The 17,288-nt window shown below is 43.0% G+C and overlaps 1 protein-coding gene across 1 annotated transcript; it reads left to right on the top strand.

Annotated features, from left to right (window-relative positions):
* Positions 1-337: 337 nt before the first annotated feature.
* On the top strand, positions 338-16,387 carry LOC147663517 (coatomer subunit alpha-like). Its single transcript, XM_086950395.1, has 5 exons — positions 338-455; positions 4,307-4,396; positions 4,669-4,778; positions 11,415-11,492; positions 16,261-16,387. Exons 1-5 carry the CDS (start codon positions 356-358, stop codon positions 16,336-16,338), a joined length of 456 nt encoding a protein of 151 aa, XP_086806521.1. The 5' UTR covers positions 338-355; the 3' UTR covers positions 16,339-16,387.
* The last annotated feature ends 901 nt before the right edge of the window (positions 16,388-17,288 follow it).

Here is a 17,288-nt window from a genome sequence, read left to right as displayed (position 1 = left end):
AAAAGAGGCGATAACTAAGCTTGGCGGAGTGAAACAATGCTTTGAGATGTCTCTTCACCCAGCAGCAAGACCAGTATTGGTGCTCATTTGGTTTGTGAACTAGCATGCAGAAGGCTTAGTTGGAAGTCATTGGGGACTTGTGGTGAACATAATATTGTTATACCTTGATTTATTTTCTTCAGCAAGTGACAACTGCTACTCCTTTGTAAATAAAGGGAAATAGCTTGTGGCCTAAGCAGGGGAATTTCTACTGGTCAGTAACATGTTCTGTTTCATTCATTGTCATATGTCAGCTTGTTTATCATTCTCGCTCATTTTCCTCCCAATCTAGATTCCGGAGATTGACCCAGGTGCAATGCTGCTACAACCTCCTCCCCCTGTAATGCCATTGGACACCAACTGGCCACTGCTAACCATGTCAAAAGGCTTCTTCGAAGGAGCAATCGCCAGCAAAGGTATATTTAAATGAACTGAATTTGCACATTACTGCTTCTGTAAACGTTTCCTGTTCATTCTTTTTATAAATATTTGTAGATTATGAGTCTCTTTTCTACTTCTTCCACCCACTAATGTCCACTTATTTGGTATTGTTATTAATTTCCTTTCTGATAAATATTATTCTTTGGTTCCTTTATCTACCAATTGTAACTTAATTGCCTGTTTCCTGGAGAGGAATGAGAGCAGCAAGTAAGGACATAGTTCCCATTCTCTACAGGATAAGGCCGAGAGTCGAACAAGCTGTGATGGTGTCACCGTAGAAGACTATGGAGTGCAGGTCTCTCCTATATAGGTACTTTACACACTAACATCCACAAGTACCTCCATATAGAGTTTTGTCTGGAAACAAACTGGGCCTCATCTTACCTCTCTTTTAAAATAATCTGATACATGAGGGTCACTGTGCCAATACCCTTATATGTTGTGTGGTTCCACATGTATGTAGGAACCACAGACCCTCTAGAGACTAAACAGCTACCTACGTAGGTTTGAGTCTATGTTGCTGATTATCCCAAGCAGCATTGCAAAATATAGGAAGCCCAAAAATCCACCACACAAAATTCAGCTTATTTTCTTGATGTTTCAGCAGTTGAAATACACATCACCAAAATGTTGTATTTCAAGATTATTGTACAAAAATCAAAAAATAATTCATTTTGGTTTTAAAGTTAATGACCTCTAAACCAATACAATTAAAATGAAGACTAATCTTCTTGCCCCCCCCTATGAGTCAATAGAGGGGGGATAGCCAGAGGCAGGGCTCATGGGATAATCCTATTCCAATGACTAGTATCAAACCTGTTTTAAAAATAAAGGAGCATGGATCAATTTAACTATTTCACCCAGCACTCTTGGCCCCTATTTGCAAAAACTCAAAAGTGAACAGCTTTAGTTACCCCACTCAGTAAGATGAATGTGGGGAACCTCTTAACTCTAATTTTCAGTCTACTTATGACCTGGAAGAACTTTGGCCTTCCGCAGTTCTAACTTTTATTGAAGACCAAGGGGCTGATTACGATCTTGGCGGGACCAACACTGATGTGCTGTTGGTGTCGTTCCCACAGACATCTACAACCACAGTCAAACCTCCGCATTAGGATGCGGTTGGCCAGACTGCATTGCCTCCGAGACCGACTGGCAGCTTCCATTAGGCTCAAGGAGCCCGTTGTGCAGTCGGTCGGATCGCAGTCCCCACAATGGAGGCAGTGCCTTCTCAAGCACTGCAGTGTGGATTACGATCTGCCTTTCAATCAGCCATTTCACGTCGGTTTTTCTGACGTGAAAAGGCGGGCGGAAATGCTATTTTGGGCCCCTAGTAGGGCATCGGACTGCCATCATAATTAGCCCCTTAGTCCTTAGCCACTTTTGGTTGATTAAACATCCTTACTGCGTTTCATCCATTACCTTCCTCTGCTTAGATAGGTGCTGCCTAATACGATGATAACCTTCATGTACTCCAGTTCTTCCACATTAGTACTTTACTTTTCGTGGCTGCTCTGATCAGTTCGAGCACAAGTCCACTTTAATGGTCCCACCTCTCTTTCGCCTGATTTGAGCGGTCTAATTTCCCTTTGGACCTCCAGTTTGTTGGAAAAAGAACCCTGAAAAACCACTCTATTAAAGAATTGCAGTAGTTGGAATTTATTAGCTTTGCTTGCTGTGGTCCGTGGAATCTCCAGGACTCTTAGCCTGTGCCATGTTGCTGCATTTCCAAATTCCTCAATTTTGGATTCCGGTGTGGGTATGGCAGTGACTGCGCAAGCTCTGAAGTTGTTTTTGCTGTTGGACCTTACAGCTGTATATCCATGTGCTAGATCTTCTACTTTATCTCCTTTAATTTGCGATCCATCTCTTCCATCCTAGCCTAAATAATTTTATCCCTCAGTGGTTTGAGAGGCATCGTCTTGTCTATCATTTGGTTTTATTACCACTGTATACTAAGTGGCCACTGCTATTCAGGGCATTAGGGGAGCACTCTGACGCTCATCTGCTTCGGACTACCATGTTCTTGTCACTGGAGTACATTTGTGAAGTTTAAAACCATTAACTCAGGAAACAAAGTTCTGGAGACATGATTTTGCTATTATTTGGGTACGATGACCAGCTATAGTCAGCTAGACACTTGGGGTAGAGAACAGGAAGACGCACTCTGCAGTTTTGAAAGGCATTTCTGCATTCGTTAGATTTTAAGGGCACATAACATGCTTCTTGGCAGTAATTATGGTAAACAGGACTGCATGACTCTCGAGGGACTCAGTCCCTTAAAGCATTCTCCACTTCTGCGTTAGTAAGCCAAGTCTTCCTTTTTGCATCTCTACTTCGACTCAGCAGGTCAACTTCATCTTCCAAAGTGCTGCACAGCACAGGGCTTCATTCAGTGTGTTGGGTTTAGAACCAGCCCATGAGGAGGGCAGGGAAAAACTGGGCCCTGTTGTGGTAAATAACCTTTGTGTTTGTGTATGTAGACTCCTCATTGGACACAGTCTATATCTTTGGCACTGATGTTGAAAGTAGGGCCATCTCAGAGGCGAGTTTTTTCAAATTATAAATACTCTCCATCGAGAATGGATCGCATCTCTTGATTTTAGGCAACATGCTAGAGAGATGTCTGGTTCCACCAGTCCAGTGTACTCCCTGAATTACCCTCAAGCATGCTTGGCTGTCTTTCTCCATTGCTACCCTGTCAATATAGGGAGGAGAGTTTCAAGTACATTAAAGAAAACTGATTTAATAGGTTACTATTTGGAGCAGTGAAAAAGAGGTAGGGACCAGTGAAGCACAGAGCATTCAGATTGTGAAATGTAAAGAATTGACAAAGGTAACCTGCAGAGTATTCACCTTTGTGCAGATTCATGTGTGTTTTGCAGCATATTGGATTTACCATGTGCACAACAGCCTGGCCTATTTTTCTGGTAATGCTTAAACCACAGTTTTATGCAAAGGTTGGAGTTGGTATTCAGCAACCACAACCCCCTTTATCCTCCGTGGGTGAGCCTCTGTCTTAACTGTAAGCGGGGTACACTTTAGGTGGAACCCCCATGAAGTAGATCTTCGACTGTACTGTGGAACATCTGTACTTTACATGAAGTACCTCTAATGTTCTTTCACATTTCCAAGTGTACCCAGTTGAAAAACATCAATCAAGCCAAAGGGTTATAGAGCGTCTCCAATCCATGCTATGACATTGGTCCATATGTATTCCTGCACAAACCTTCCTGTTAGGGGTTATTTATCTTAAACTATTCACCGAGTCTCAACGGTCTAGCACATGGTGCACAGTCAGGATTTTATCTGAATTTCCTGATGTCGCTACTGCAAAGATCTTGTAGGGCATTCTCTTTTGTTGTCTCTGGGCACTTACCAGATAGTGGAAATGAGAACAGCCTTGTAGGATAGGCAGGGCAAGACTGTGTGCCAACACTTGGGGACTGCTCTCGTATGTTGTCACTCCAGGAAACCAATGCATGCATCAGACACCTGGCCAATCTTCACTCCCAGGCTCGTTATAAGCCAGCTTGTACCCTCTTGACCCTCAGTATTGCTGTACCATTGGTGACTGCTCACACCACTCTTTGACTGTATGTGACATTGCCACCTAAGTGGGACAGGAGCATGCACCTAGTCTATATTGCCCTATTATTGACTTAGTCCGCGCATCAACCCACTCATTAACGCTGTAGGAAGGGGCCGCCACTACCTTAGTGAACTACCTTATAGTAACCACATTCTTCAGTTATTTTTTTCTCTGTTTCTAGAGTGCTCATTGCTGCTATTTTTCTGATGGAATTAATGCATTCTGTTTCCTCAGGTAAAGGGAATGCAATGGCTGCTGATATTGATATTGACACAGTTGGAACTGAGGGATGGGACGAAGATGCAGAATTGCAACTTGATGAAGGTTAGAACCTTTTTTTAAATACAAAATTCCCATTAAACATTTGACAAATTCCAAAGTCGTAGTTTTATATTAATCTATGCAGTGTGGGCGTGTGTATATTGCAGTTAATTAGCATGGTGTAAAATAGTTATAGTATTTCTGAGGTTTTTAAGTCTCTCCATTGTGATGTTGATATATCTCAAAGCTGCTTGTTTTTACCTAAAGGAATTATTACCTCCCACGTATAATTTCTTGTCTGCAAATGTTTAACTAGGCTCTCTTCGGTATTTCAGATGGATTTGTGGACGCCGCCGAAGGATTTGGGGATGATGGCATCAGCAAAGGACAGGAAGAAGGAGGTGGTTGGGAAGTGGAAGAAGATCTGGACCTCCCACCAGAACTGGTATAGAATTTGTTTTGTCTAAGAGCTAATTTATGATTCATAAAAGGTAAAGTGTGTTGCTTAGGAAAGGTGTTTTGTGGCACAACCAAAAACATAATCAAGCCTCACATAGTTGATGAAGGCACTATAAACCTATCCTGGCTAGATTAATCACCATTTAGGTGTACATGATAGCTTGTGTTAGCAGGTTTTCATTGTTGCTGTCTTCACTGAGCACTCCTCTGTATTTAGATAATTTGTTCTTAAGAATTCCAACGGATGCCTTTAAATCAAAAATTCCTTTGGATGTCTGCTATTCAGCAGATACTTGATCATGTGCAACTAGAGTTAAACATGGATATCTTTATGCCGAACGTGATGGGGCCTATTAATTTCCACCTAGCAATTCCACTCTAGCAGTTCCCTATGCTAGTGGTCAAGGAAATAGTAGATGCCGAAATGGGTACCTCTTCCAGGCCAGACTTTTCAGTCCAAAATCTTTGATTTATTTGTTTGACTCTACATTATATGCTAATCCACATGTAAATAAGCTCACCTCGAGGAGCTCCATCTGTATTGAAAACTAGATGATTTTTTATACCATCCCTGCCTAAAACTGTTGGTAATATGGCTGTACTGTCTGGTACATCTTTGATTTTTAGGAGCTTGCAGACATATAATTTCAAAACCACACCTTATTCGGAACACTTTACAACTATTCAGAATACTATACAAGTGATGCTAGTTATCTCATTTAACAAACCTTTTTTTCTTTATCTGTTCAGTCTTCACTGGTTACAAATTCAAAATAGAATAGCCTGTAAGTGCTTATACATCTGCAGAGTCTTTCACGGTGCCAAATCATTGTTCATTCAAACATGGCTTGAAGCTCTTAGACGTTCATGGATGTTGAGATGGGCCTCTGCTCTATTGTTAGTTATTTCTAGCTCTCTGGGGGAGTTTTCTTGTTAGGCATAGTCTTCCCTATTTTGCATGGAAAGTGTTGAATCATCTTTTTCCTAAATGTGTTCCACAACTTTCATCCTGCAGTCTCCTCAATATCTGCCTTTTTTGCCCTGGTAAACATTTAGACTTGGTCTAGTACTGGTTTCAACTCTGCTAGGAATCTGAATATGCTTGTTTTTTTTTTTACAACAATGGAAGCTGCCCACTTCCATTTGTGCTTACCGTTGATCATTGTACTCTTACTTGTTGTTTGTCTCTGTGGAATAAAAATCCAGGTAGTGGATCCAGGCTAAATGTTCAATAAGAAAGGTATTACTTATGTTTGAGAAGATTTCTTTTTTCACAGCCAAAGAAACAGTTCTTATCAAAACGCAAGTTAGTTACTAGAGGGGGTCTTCTGGAGGAATTTGATTGAAGTGAATTTTACTAGGTACGAAGGTAGTTTTCATGTTAATCACATTCTCTAAACTAATTTCCCTTTCTAGAACAACAGTAGTGCTTTTTAATCGGACCAATTTAAAAATTAGAAGATATTTAAGGCCCATCTGCATTACTGCAAAAAAATTGCATTTTGCATTTCCAAAATGTTTTCCTAGAAGTGAGCATTGTTTTAGGTAAGGTAGGTTAAGCAATGTTAATTTAAGATTCTTACTCTTAGCTTCAAGGGGAGTGTAATCTCCGTAGGCTCACATTTTCTACTTTAATGTCTGTAGGTCGTTTAGCCTATTAATTTCCTGGGTTCTGAACTAATCTACTTTAAAGTGGTGACGAAAATTGCTTTAAGGCAAGCTTTATTATACATTAGTGTGATGTAATTCTTAATTCTAGTATGGCGCATCTCATTGATACATCTTCCTGGGAGTTTCCTTACCTTAAGATACATTCTAGAACTGAAAACATTTTGAAGTATGCTATCAGAGGGCGCCACCTTGTGCTGTAACAGCTTCAAGAATGCTTTCTCGTTGGTCTCTCACAGTAGTAATGATACAGCCCCATGTAAGCTTGTCCCGAACCCATTCTTTTTTTGCATGGGGTGATTTGATCTACCACATTTGTGGGTTTTTTCCATTGTATTTGTAACTGGTTTTTGAACACTTTTAAGCTTCATAGCCAACCGTGTCTGCTTCCAACCTTCTGCACAGTGCATTGCAATGCTTGGGTCCATTCCATGACTCTGGAGAAAATTAGTCATGATTAAGAGTAGAGAGGCTATTAGGAAAAGAGAGGTGAAGGTTGTTCTGGGGTTATGTGAAGAGTGTAATATAGACCTATTCAATTGTATAAAGGGTTCTGACCCAGAGTTAGCGGGTATTCATTAATCTGAGTCTGTAAAGGACACCAATACACTAGAACTATACTTGTAGGTGTATGTCTTCTGTACACCTGCAGTTGTTATCTTCAATTGTACTTTCATTTCTCTGTAAAAGGGCTTCTAATAAAGCCCCCAGACTTATTCAGCTCCTTCTGTAACTGCATGAAAATCCTTTAGATTCGTCTAGCTTTCTTTATTTTCTGTGGTGCATATCTACATGTCTTACCAGCTATTTTACCTTCCTAACAAAACTTCCTCTACATCCGCTCACGATCCCACACGAGAACACACATAATGTGCATTTCTTAATGTGGTTTGATATAATATTCTTTAAAATTGACACAATATTGCTGCTAATGAATGCTATTTTAGTCTGCAAATTCCAGACTAAACATTATTGATTTTTAATGCTACTCCTTTTCAGATTTTAAGTGCTGTTATCTCCTAGTCTTCTCTGACCATAATTAGTTTTGGTTCTCCAACAGTCTGTTAAATGGAATTATACAGTTCTCTCATCTCATCTCTGTTTAACGTCATCCTCTTTTTAGGTCTCAGCCTGCGATGGCTGCGCATGCGCAGTCTCGCTGGTGAGATTTAATGTTTCTGAGTACGTTTCACTAGTGAGGTTAAGCCCCGCCCCTCTTTTCCATTGGCTAGCGTCAACGTTAATGCTAAACGGTGACCAGCCATTGGAAAAGAGGTTCCAGTGACGTACTCTTTTCTCTTTTAGAGCCGTCCCATTCGGACTGGCTTCCTTGACTTACGTGTGTGGTGAAAGGTTTCTTATCTTCATTATGGGGCGAAAAAGATGGCCCCATAAAGAATATAATAAACATTTTACCACACACGTAAGTCAGGCCAAGCCCGTCCAAGTGGGACTGCAAAGGGAGGAAACTCTACGTCGTGGCGGGCGTATAAACGCGGCACCTGCACTTTACTTTTAACATTAAAAGTAAAGCGCGGGTGCCGCGATTATACCAAAAGTAAAGAAATAGATGTTATTTCTATTTCTTTACTTTTGGTATAATCGCGGCACCCGCGCTTTACTTTAAATGTTACAAGTAAAGCGCGGGTGCCGCAGCTGCCTGGTGAGCGCTTGTCTCTTTTTCTTTAAGCACTCTGAGTGAGCGTGTGTTTTCTAGCCATCTTTTTCGTTTGTTTCGCTGCCCCAAATACACATGCCTGCGCACTTTGTGTAGCTGTCTTCCCCTCCCGTTAAATGTCTGTGGGTGGCGCGACCTGCGGGTGGATTTGAGTCCCCCTGTGACTGTGTCCTCGCTACCGCCCACAACACTTTCTCCCCCTGGAGCGTGACCTTGCCTGGGAGGCCTGTTGTGATCAGCAAAGACGCAGAGTGTGATGGGCAGCTCCCCCCCAAATGTGTTCCTTCACAGCTCAGCTCCCACTGCGTTATGTCAGCCATTGTGTGGCATGCTGTTCAATTAATACCAAATTTGTCCCTCTGATATTCATCTGACCTCCAATAATAACTAATAGCCTTTATCTCGCTGAATAGCGCAGGCTTGATAAAGTAGCTGCTGCCAGGTGCACGTAGGCCATGACAAAGCGGAAATGACCTTTGCCACCAGGTGCCTCTGCTTGGGGGGAGGGAGAGCTGCCCTGCCGAGCATGCAGCGCTCCTTGGTCGATCAGCAGGGAGGGTCAGTTATGCTGGTACTTGCCTCCCCCCCCCCCACCACCACCACCACCACCACCACCACCACCACCACCACCACCACCCAACACTCCCACCCTGCCTGTTAAAGGTCTACGCAAAGTAAAGTTTCTCTGTTTCGTTCACTATCCCTATGTATTTGCAGGGCACTGTCAGGTTTGTTGTCCATGCAAACAGTAGGAGGTGTGTAGACTGATCGCATGGATAAGAACACTCTTAACCTAGGCGCTGCTTTTTTAAAGAATTTTTCAAATATGTTGTATCATATCCTAGAAGTCTTTCCTTGTTTGAGGCTAGGCCGGGAGTGAAACAGAAAATCTTACTCGTTGTGATGAAGGAGGAAGCCGTTCTTCGCAAGCGGACAGAAGCCAGATGTAATTATTTTTAAACTGAGTTCGCTGCTGCCTGTTTTCTTTTTCGCCACTTAAAGCCCCTCTGAATATAAGGGGGGGTGGGGGCCCTGGGGTAGTTAGGGCGGGAGAGCCGGCGTTGACGGCTAATGCAGAGCAGTGAAGGTTCCTTTCCGCTCTTGGTGTGGGGAACGGAGTTTGCTGCTGCCTGTTTTCTTTTTCGCCAATCGAAGCCCCTCTGAATATATGGGGGTGGGGGCCCTGGGGTAGTTAGGGCGGGAGAGCCGACGTTGACGGCTAATGCAGAGCAGTGAAGGTTCCTTTCTGCTCTCGGTGTGGAGGCACTGGCCTAGCGCCAACTAATACACACGCATTCATCAGCGGCTGGGTGTGATTTAAAAAAAAAAAATGTTATCCTTTATTTTCTGTACAGTGTTTTCATACAGGCAATTGAGAGCAGAGGTGAGGGCGCAGGCTTAATTTAGGCCCATAAAATAACTGGGGGCGGGTTAACAAAATGTTCCTTTCATGACCTTTTGAGTCAATATGGCAAGTTCATGAAAGACGTCGGAGAATTCAGCGGAACCAGAGTCAGGCGCATGAATGTCTGAGGGTGAGAGACGTGAAGAGTTTATATCTGGGAGTCAGAGAGAAACACGCTGTCGGAATCACTTTTCGCCCTGGACGTGGTGCTTTTTAGCCCCTTTGGGGATTCTGTAAAAGAAAACTGAGCGTTTTACTTCTCTGATGAATGAATCAGAAGCTGTGTGCTCCTGCCACTTAATGAAGGTTTACATCTGAATCTGCAGATGTGTACCAGACAAGCGGACAACTGGTAAGACATCTCCGGGGTGTCTGCTGGACTCTGAGCGGATCGGTCTCCTCTGGCACCTCTAGCGCTATATGAGGCGAGGCGGCACCCAGCTTTCGCTAATACTGCTCTCTTCTCTGCCCAGCAGTCCTTCTCTCTGCCCCTACTTCTCGTTTTCCTCATTCTCTCCTTAGCTACCTCCTTTCTTCATTCCCCCCATGTTTCATCTTCTGCCCGCTTCTTGCATTTCCTCCCTCTATCCCTTTTCCTTCTGTTCCTACTTGTCCCCCTCTTCCTTCCCTCTCCCCTTCTTTCTCTCCCTTCCTTTATACTTTACTGTATTTCTCTTCCTTACCCTCTCTCTCTGAATACTCTTGTTCTTTGTTATCTTCACCAGACACAGCTGAGACGCAAGCGGTCCTGTGTCTTGCTGGATTCAGCCATTCATCCTTCTGAGGCCAATAGAATCGGCATACTGGGCTGGCTGATAGAGTGGCACATTGCCAGCCCATCCACCATTCCTTGCCAGGGTACTCACGAAGTGCAGTGTGGGGAATCGTATAGTGAAGCATTTCCAGGCAGAAGTTTTTGGGGTTTGTGATTGATCTCCTCACCCTAAATATATAGCTGGGAGGCTTCATGCCCGGCTCGTTTTAGGGTCACAGCAGACTCTGCCATTCACAGCGGGGGTGCTTGGAAGTCAAGCCTGTGCAGTAATGTGGAAGGGGGGGGGCGAGGCAGGGGAGGGGGGGAAGAGAGAGCAGAGAGGGTATTGTATAGCAAAGCAAATGGCTTTAACTTCATAAAAGACTAGACCTATTGCATTTTTAATGATTGTTACCCTTTAGAAACTGGGATAATCAACTGCAGAAATCTTATTTACAGCAAGTGTTTTGTTGACTCCATCCTATTTTGAGGGACTTTGTTTTTACTTACTACATCCTCACCTAAAACTTTGTTTTTATTATTAGACACATATTTCGGTATAATATTTGCCTAAGGAGGTATGTCTCTTCAGTGTGGAATTTCAAAACCAAGTTCTTTCTTAATATAGACCACATTTACTGGTTTGATTTTCTAGAAAAAAAGTAATCACACCTTCCCATTTAATGTCATTGCAATAGGTAGTTTTATGCAAATTGCTTTAACCTAGTGGGTTAACATATTTAAGAGGCATGTATTTCTGAGATGTAGAAGCTATCCTTGACATAATACTTGGGTGTGCCTCATCTTTACAAACTTCGAAGTGGAGAATATTTATTTGCCTATTGGGTATCCTATTATGAAATCTGTTAGGGGATGAAAGACTGGCTAACATTTTAATCTCTTTGATTCAGAAATCATTTATACTTTAAAGCAGGAGTATGCCCCCAACAACCATTTGTTAGCTGTTCCTTGTGAGAGAAGCCTCTTGAATTGATTTTACTGCCACTACGGAAAGCCAAAGAAATGTTAGCATTGTCTGTTCTTTTCTTGGATGGACAAAGGATGATCCAAAAGCTTCCTTTATGAGAGACTTGAGTTTGTTTCATTTTTTTTGTAGGACATTTCTGGAGGCACTGCTGGTGGAGCAGAGGATGGATTTTTCGTTCCACCCACTAAAGGAACCAGTCCAGCTCAGGTAATTGTGCAGTGTTTTATGTACTGAGATCCTTTTGTAACTTCTGTTTTTACATTCATGTAGTTCACATGGATCTAGATGCATCTGCAAGGGGGAATACAATAATTAACCAAAGGTTTCAAACTTACAAGCACATCCACATTTTGTTTTTAATGTCTACCCTACTGAAAACATTAGAAGACCTATTGAGTACAATAGCAAAACCTTGGGCTTTGGTTCTGCCCATTGCTTATACATGTTTGGGCTTCTAGTCCATCCCATTTGCATATGTGCATAACTAGATGGCTTTCCTTCTGCTTCTGTTTTTCGACTCTCTTGTGGGAATTCGCTTTATAGCCGTCCTTTTGATTGGATGACTTATCTTTCTTACTGCTGGTATTTATGAAACTACTTTTTTTCTGTTATGCTTTAAGCACTTGTCGTGGGTGCATGTGTTTTCTTACTCTGTCTCCCTTTCACTGTGTGCTGTTGCCCTTTACAGCCATATCTTCTGCTCGTTCTTCATGCTGTTTTCCCATCCCCAGCTTGTAACTGATTCCCCCAAACTTGCGTATTTCCTTTTTTTTTATTTTAAGGATCACCTCTATTGCTGCTTGCCCCTCTGTGTTCCCTTTTATTTCATTTAAAAAAGTATTTTAGTGGGGCCCCGCAGCTTGCTAACGGATTGTTCTTTTCCCTAAATTAATTTTTGTATGCTTTTCGTTCTTGTTTTGTTTGCTCCAAGATGGGCCTTTGCCAATTCTTTCTACCAGTCCAATATGTCAAAGGCAAAAGAAGAAACCTTTTAACTTTGTGGATGCTTGAGTGGTGTGGCTCACTGGTTAGGGGCGGCAGACCCGGAAGCAGAGAACGGCCCGGGACCAGGGTTCATTTCCCGATGCGGCAGGGTCGTGGACCAGGGTCAGCGGACTCGATAATTCTCGCCTCGGTGCCTACTCTAACCAGGGATCACACTCAGCAACTCTGGGCATTAGCTTGCCTCATCTCTACATTCCCCGGGGATGCCTGGTTTCACCTTGGAGATACCCAGTAGGGACCATCTCACAGGGATAGCCAGGACGGGTTCCCCAGTGGTCTACAGTGCCACGACGCCTCAGGGCAGCAGTGCGCTTTACAAGACACATACATTTACAAAACTAGCTGCAGTCAGTAAGGTGGAGTTTAGTTCATTGGCCATCTTCAGCAGCCTGTTAAGTCGGAGTGTTGGGTGACCTTAATGGTCCAGAACAATCTACATTATAGATTTGAAACACAGTGGAAGTACAGTATAGTAAAACCCTCACATCATTTCTTGTGCTTTACATTGTTCTATAAAGAGATTATTTATTTCAGGGCTATTTTGTGAGCATGTACTTCCCAAGATGAAGGAAGGGGTCATGTAGGGAACAGATGAGATGACCAAAATGCATGAAGGAAATACTTGGGATGTGGAGCTGAAAGATCTATGTGTATAATTAGTTTTACAATGCAAACCTGGCTAGTGACCCCTGTGGCATTGAACATGAGCAGGAGATTTGAAATGTGATCCAGGGTTGTTATAAAGCACAATATTGGTTAATTCTGTATGAAACCAGCGTTTTATATTTTTTATGTGAACTGGCTTGAGTTTAGGCTGTGAATTGCCCATACATTTGGTGTATTGAAATGACTTTGCCTTCATGTTGTTCAACACTTCTGTGTGTGTTATATTTATATGAAGAGATATCAATATAGGACTAGCTAGGTTGTGTTAGTGAGACTCAGGAGGTACATCTGCAGGCAAACCATTAGGTTTGGTCATGAAGCCCTCACACACCAACCTAGTTGGTGTCATGCTTCATCATCGGGATCGAAGCTGATCCAGATAAACACCTCCTGGTCGGACTGGATATTGAGAGCTTATATACGAGCCTCCCCCAAGACGCCACACTGAAGGTACTCCATGATGTCCTGATGGAGATTGATTGGCAACATCGCACCCCACGTCACTTCATCATGGACTGCGCCTCATTAGCATTGAAAGAGAATTATTTCGAATATGAAGACACATTCTTCCTACAAACCAATGGTACCTCTATGGGGAGTGTCTTTGCCCCTAGCGTGGCAGGGCTATACGTCCACCATTTTGAACAGACGAACATCGAAGCGCCCACGAACCCCTACTCAGCCAACATCACAATTTGGCGTCGATATATCGACGACATTTTCATTATCTGGGAGGGGAATGAGGAGACACTTAAAGACTTCCTCACTTGGATCAACAACCTTGACCCGTTTCTCAAGTTCACCTGCACCAGCAGTCCAACTGAACTAGCATTTCTAGACCTCAATATAAGACCTGATCAGGGAGGCCTAACAACAACCACTCACTACAAACCAACATCCAGGAACTCTTTGCTGCGTTTTGACAGTTTCCACCCCAGACCTCTGAGGGAGAATTTGCCATTTGGGCAGTTCCTGCGTATACGACGGAACTGCAGCAACCTTCAGGATTTTAAACACCAGTCAAAAGCCTTAGTCCACAAGTTGGAAGACCGGGGTTATCCATCCAGAATCATTTCCAAATCCTGCAAAAGAGCACGCAACCAGAACAGAGAGGCTCTCCTGGAAACATTTGTCAAACCACAAGAAACGCCCACTATGACATGTGTCACCACCTACAATACCGCCTCAAACCAGGTCTCAAACATAATCCGCAAGAACTGGAAGATCATCAATTCAGGCACCAGGAACTGGGACCCCCCTCGGTTTGCATATAAAAGAGCCCAAAATCTGAAAGACCAACTGGTATCCACCAGACCCAGAAAGAAACAACAAACAGATCAGACAATTTTGAATGCATGGGGTCTACCAGAAAAAACAGGCCACCAACCATGTTACAATTGCAGCGTCTGCCACCTGACCACCCCTTCCGAAACATTATCTCTGGAAAATGGAAAAACCTGGACACAACGACAATTTACCAACTGTAATTCATCCAACTTAATATACTTGATTACCTGCCGTTGTGGTTTGAGATACATCGGTATGACCACTAGGAAAGTCAGAACCAGGATGACTGAACATAGAAGTACAATGCGCTGTGGCAAAAACATCAGCAAACTGACCCAACACTTCATCACCCATAATCACACCCCAAATGACTTCACCTGGACAGTCATTGAACAATTCGCACTATCCAACTGCGATGAGAAAACACTACTCTCCAAAGAGCAACGCTGGATTTTTCGCCTTTCTACCCACATAGAGGGGCTTAATGATTCCATTCCGTGGAATGCTTTATCCAAATAAACATTCCAGGTCTGCTCATAGCAATAAGTCTGTATCCCTGTCCACGCTCAGACTCGTGGTCTGTCCCAACTCTGTATTTGCCTTTTTACCTTTTAATTCGCGAACAGTTGCTTTTTATCATTTTTTACCCCCCATGGGCCATTATTAATCGGTCCCACGGCATTTGCCATAATTTTCCCATAACACCTCTAATGCGCATGCGCAGTGTGTAGATGTCTGTAGTACACGCATGCGCGGCGCTGCCCTCCGCGCACGCGCGACGCGAGTGACACTGTCTCCTTACACACGCGCACTCAGAGCCAGCGCGACCGCACCCTCCTCTCATTTTCAGGTGCAATCAATTGAACCAGCTATTTAAGCCCGTGCCCGAGCCATGCAATCTCACTCGGGACACTGGAGCAGGACGATAGGTCGCAGGAGCACGCTGATCGGAAATACCGTGAGTAAACAAGTGATCTCTTCACGACGCTCTGGGTAAGCAGCAATTTCTCTCCACAGGTACTATCCTAAACTCTGGCCTTTTTTACAATGTTTAGGGTCTTCTTCCCCTCCCTGCCAAGTGACCCATGAGGCTTTAACAGCAAGTAGCAAGTGTGAGGAATTATGTACCATACTTACCTGTACCTCACGCTATGCTTGTTCCGCTGTGTAGCCCACCACCGCCACTGCGTTTTAAAACTTTACCGCCATATTTCACTGCAGCCATGTGAAAAGCTCATGGCCACGTTATCTGCCGCTCTAGGTCGCTCACGCACACTAGAAGTCGGCCAAAAGTTGTGTTTTCTAAAATACCATTCTCACTGGTTCTCCCTTGTATGTCTGTATTGTCTCTATGTTCTATGTACAGTAAAGCAGAGGGAATCCCCCTCTAACACGTACAGCACCTTAGCGAGTGCGACACTTTTTACCACACACTGTCACTTAATATAGTTTATTGTCACCCACACATACTCTTTGGTCCTGAGGAAAGCCAGTTTTAACCAAAAGGCCTGGCTGAAACATGTAGACCACAAAGGACGTAGGAGCTCTTAATACACTCCATATCGTCCGCAAGCCTTTTTATCTTGCTAACAGGGGCCCAGATATTAAAATTTACCTTTCACCCTCGGGAACTGGGACCACCTGTATAGCTTTTAACTTCTCACGTTCATTCTCACTATCACTGCACACTCAGTAAGCATACCAGCTCCTCAGTAATCTGGAGTCGCAGCACACCCGGGACACATTCGGTGTCACTGTGGTGGGCCCGATGATGAAGCATGACACCAACTAGGTTGGTGTGTGAGGGCTTCATGACCAAACCTAATGGTTTGCCTGCAGATGTACCTCCTGAGTCTCACTAACACAACCTAGCTAGTCCTATATTGATATCTCTACATATAATCAGGGGACCCGGACTAGCTTACCTAGTCCTCTCTCTCCCTTTTGATTTGCTTATATTTATATGACCCAGCCAGTGGATCTCTGAACCTTCTTTTCTGCTTCATCTGTTTTTTAGATATGGTGTAACAACTCTCAGCTACCGGTTGATCATGTGCTGGCTGGTTCTTTTGAGACCGCAATGAGGGTATGTTGATTGTTTGTATCCTATATTTGTTTGTGTCCACAAACTAGCTAGTTTGAAATACACACTACTTCAATAAATTAAGTCAAACCAAGTTAAATTAGGGGTGTTAAGGTCCTAGAACCACACATGAACCAAGACTTTGCACCGATCCGTTTGATAAGAAATTACATGTTTGAACTTTATGTAGTAGTGTGTCAGTTAATTATGCTTTTTTGGTACATATTGCAATCCAAATATGATAGACTAAGAATGTGAAAAGCAACCAAAGATGGCAATCTGTCTAAATAAATGGATGAAATCTACCCGTTACACTCAACTTTTGCAAAATGATGGTGGCAACGAGCCTAGTCCACAATAGAGCTCTAAAATAACTGAGCAAAGTATTCTTGCACTAAGATTTTGTTTGATGACTCACAAACCTAACCAATCTGACTAGTTCTCGGATTACCCAAATTGAAGAATGAGGACATTTTGAATTTGTAACAAAAATAGATTAAATGTATGGGGCTGTTGGGAAGCTGGTTCTTTATAAAGTGGACCAAAAACAGGTACACCATGTGAAGAGTCCAGGCAAACCCCGAAAGGAATTGCAGAGGCACAAATAACACCCCAGATGCTCTCTTTTGTGATAGTTTTGGCAAGAAGTTCGGCATATCAGAGGGTATTGCTAAGCATTTATTACACCCACAAAGGCAGTGAGACCACACTCAAATAAACCCAACACCAATTTATGAAAATAACACTTTTATGTGAATTGTGACACCAAGAGCCTCCAAATCGGGTAGGTTTTCGAGTTATGAATTTTTACAGTTTTCAAAAGTTGACAGGAATTTTTCGGTGCAGTAATTTATTTATTGAGTTTTGTATAGTGCGAACTTAATCCAAAGGTATCAGAGCTTTTTACAGAGTTACCACAGCGTCATTTACACAAGTAACATATTGTAGGAAGCTGGCTCTGT

This window comes from Lissotriton vulgaris, unplaced genomic scaffold (genome assembly GCF_964263255.1).
Source record: "Lissotriton vulgaris unplaced genomic scaffold, aLisVul1.2 SCAFFOLD_12771, whole genome shotgun sequence".
Taxonomy (NCBI): Eukaryota; Metazoa; Chordata; class Amphibia; order Caudata; family Salamandridae; genus Lissotriton; species Lissotriton vulgaris.
Note: the sequence above shows the minus strand (reverse complement) of the source record. Positions and strands in the feature narration are given on the sequence as shown.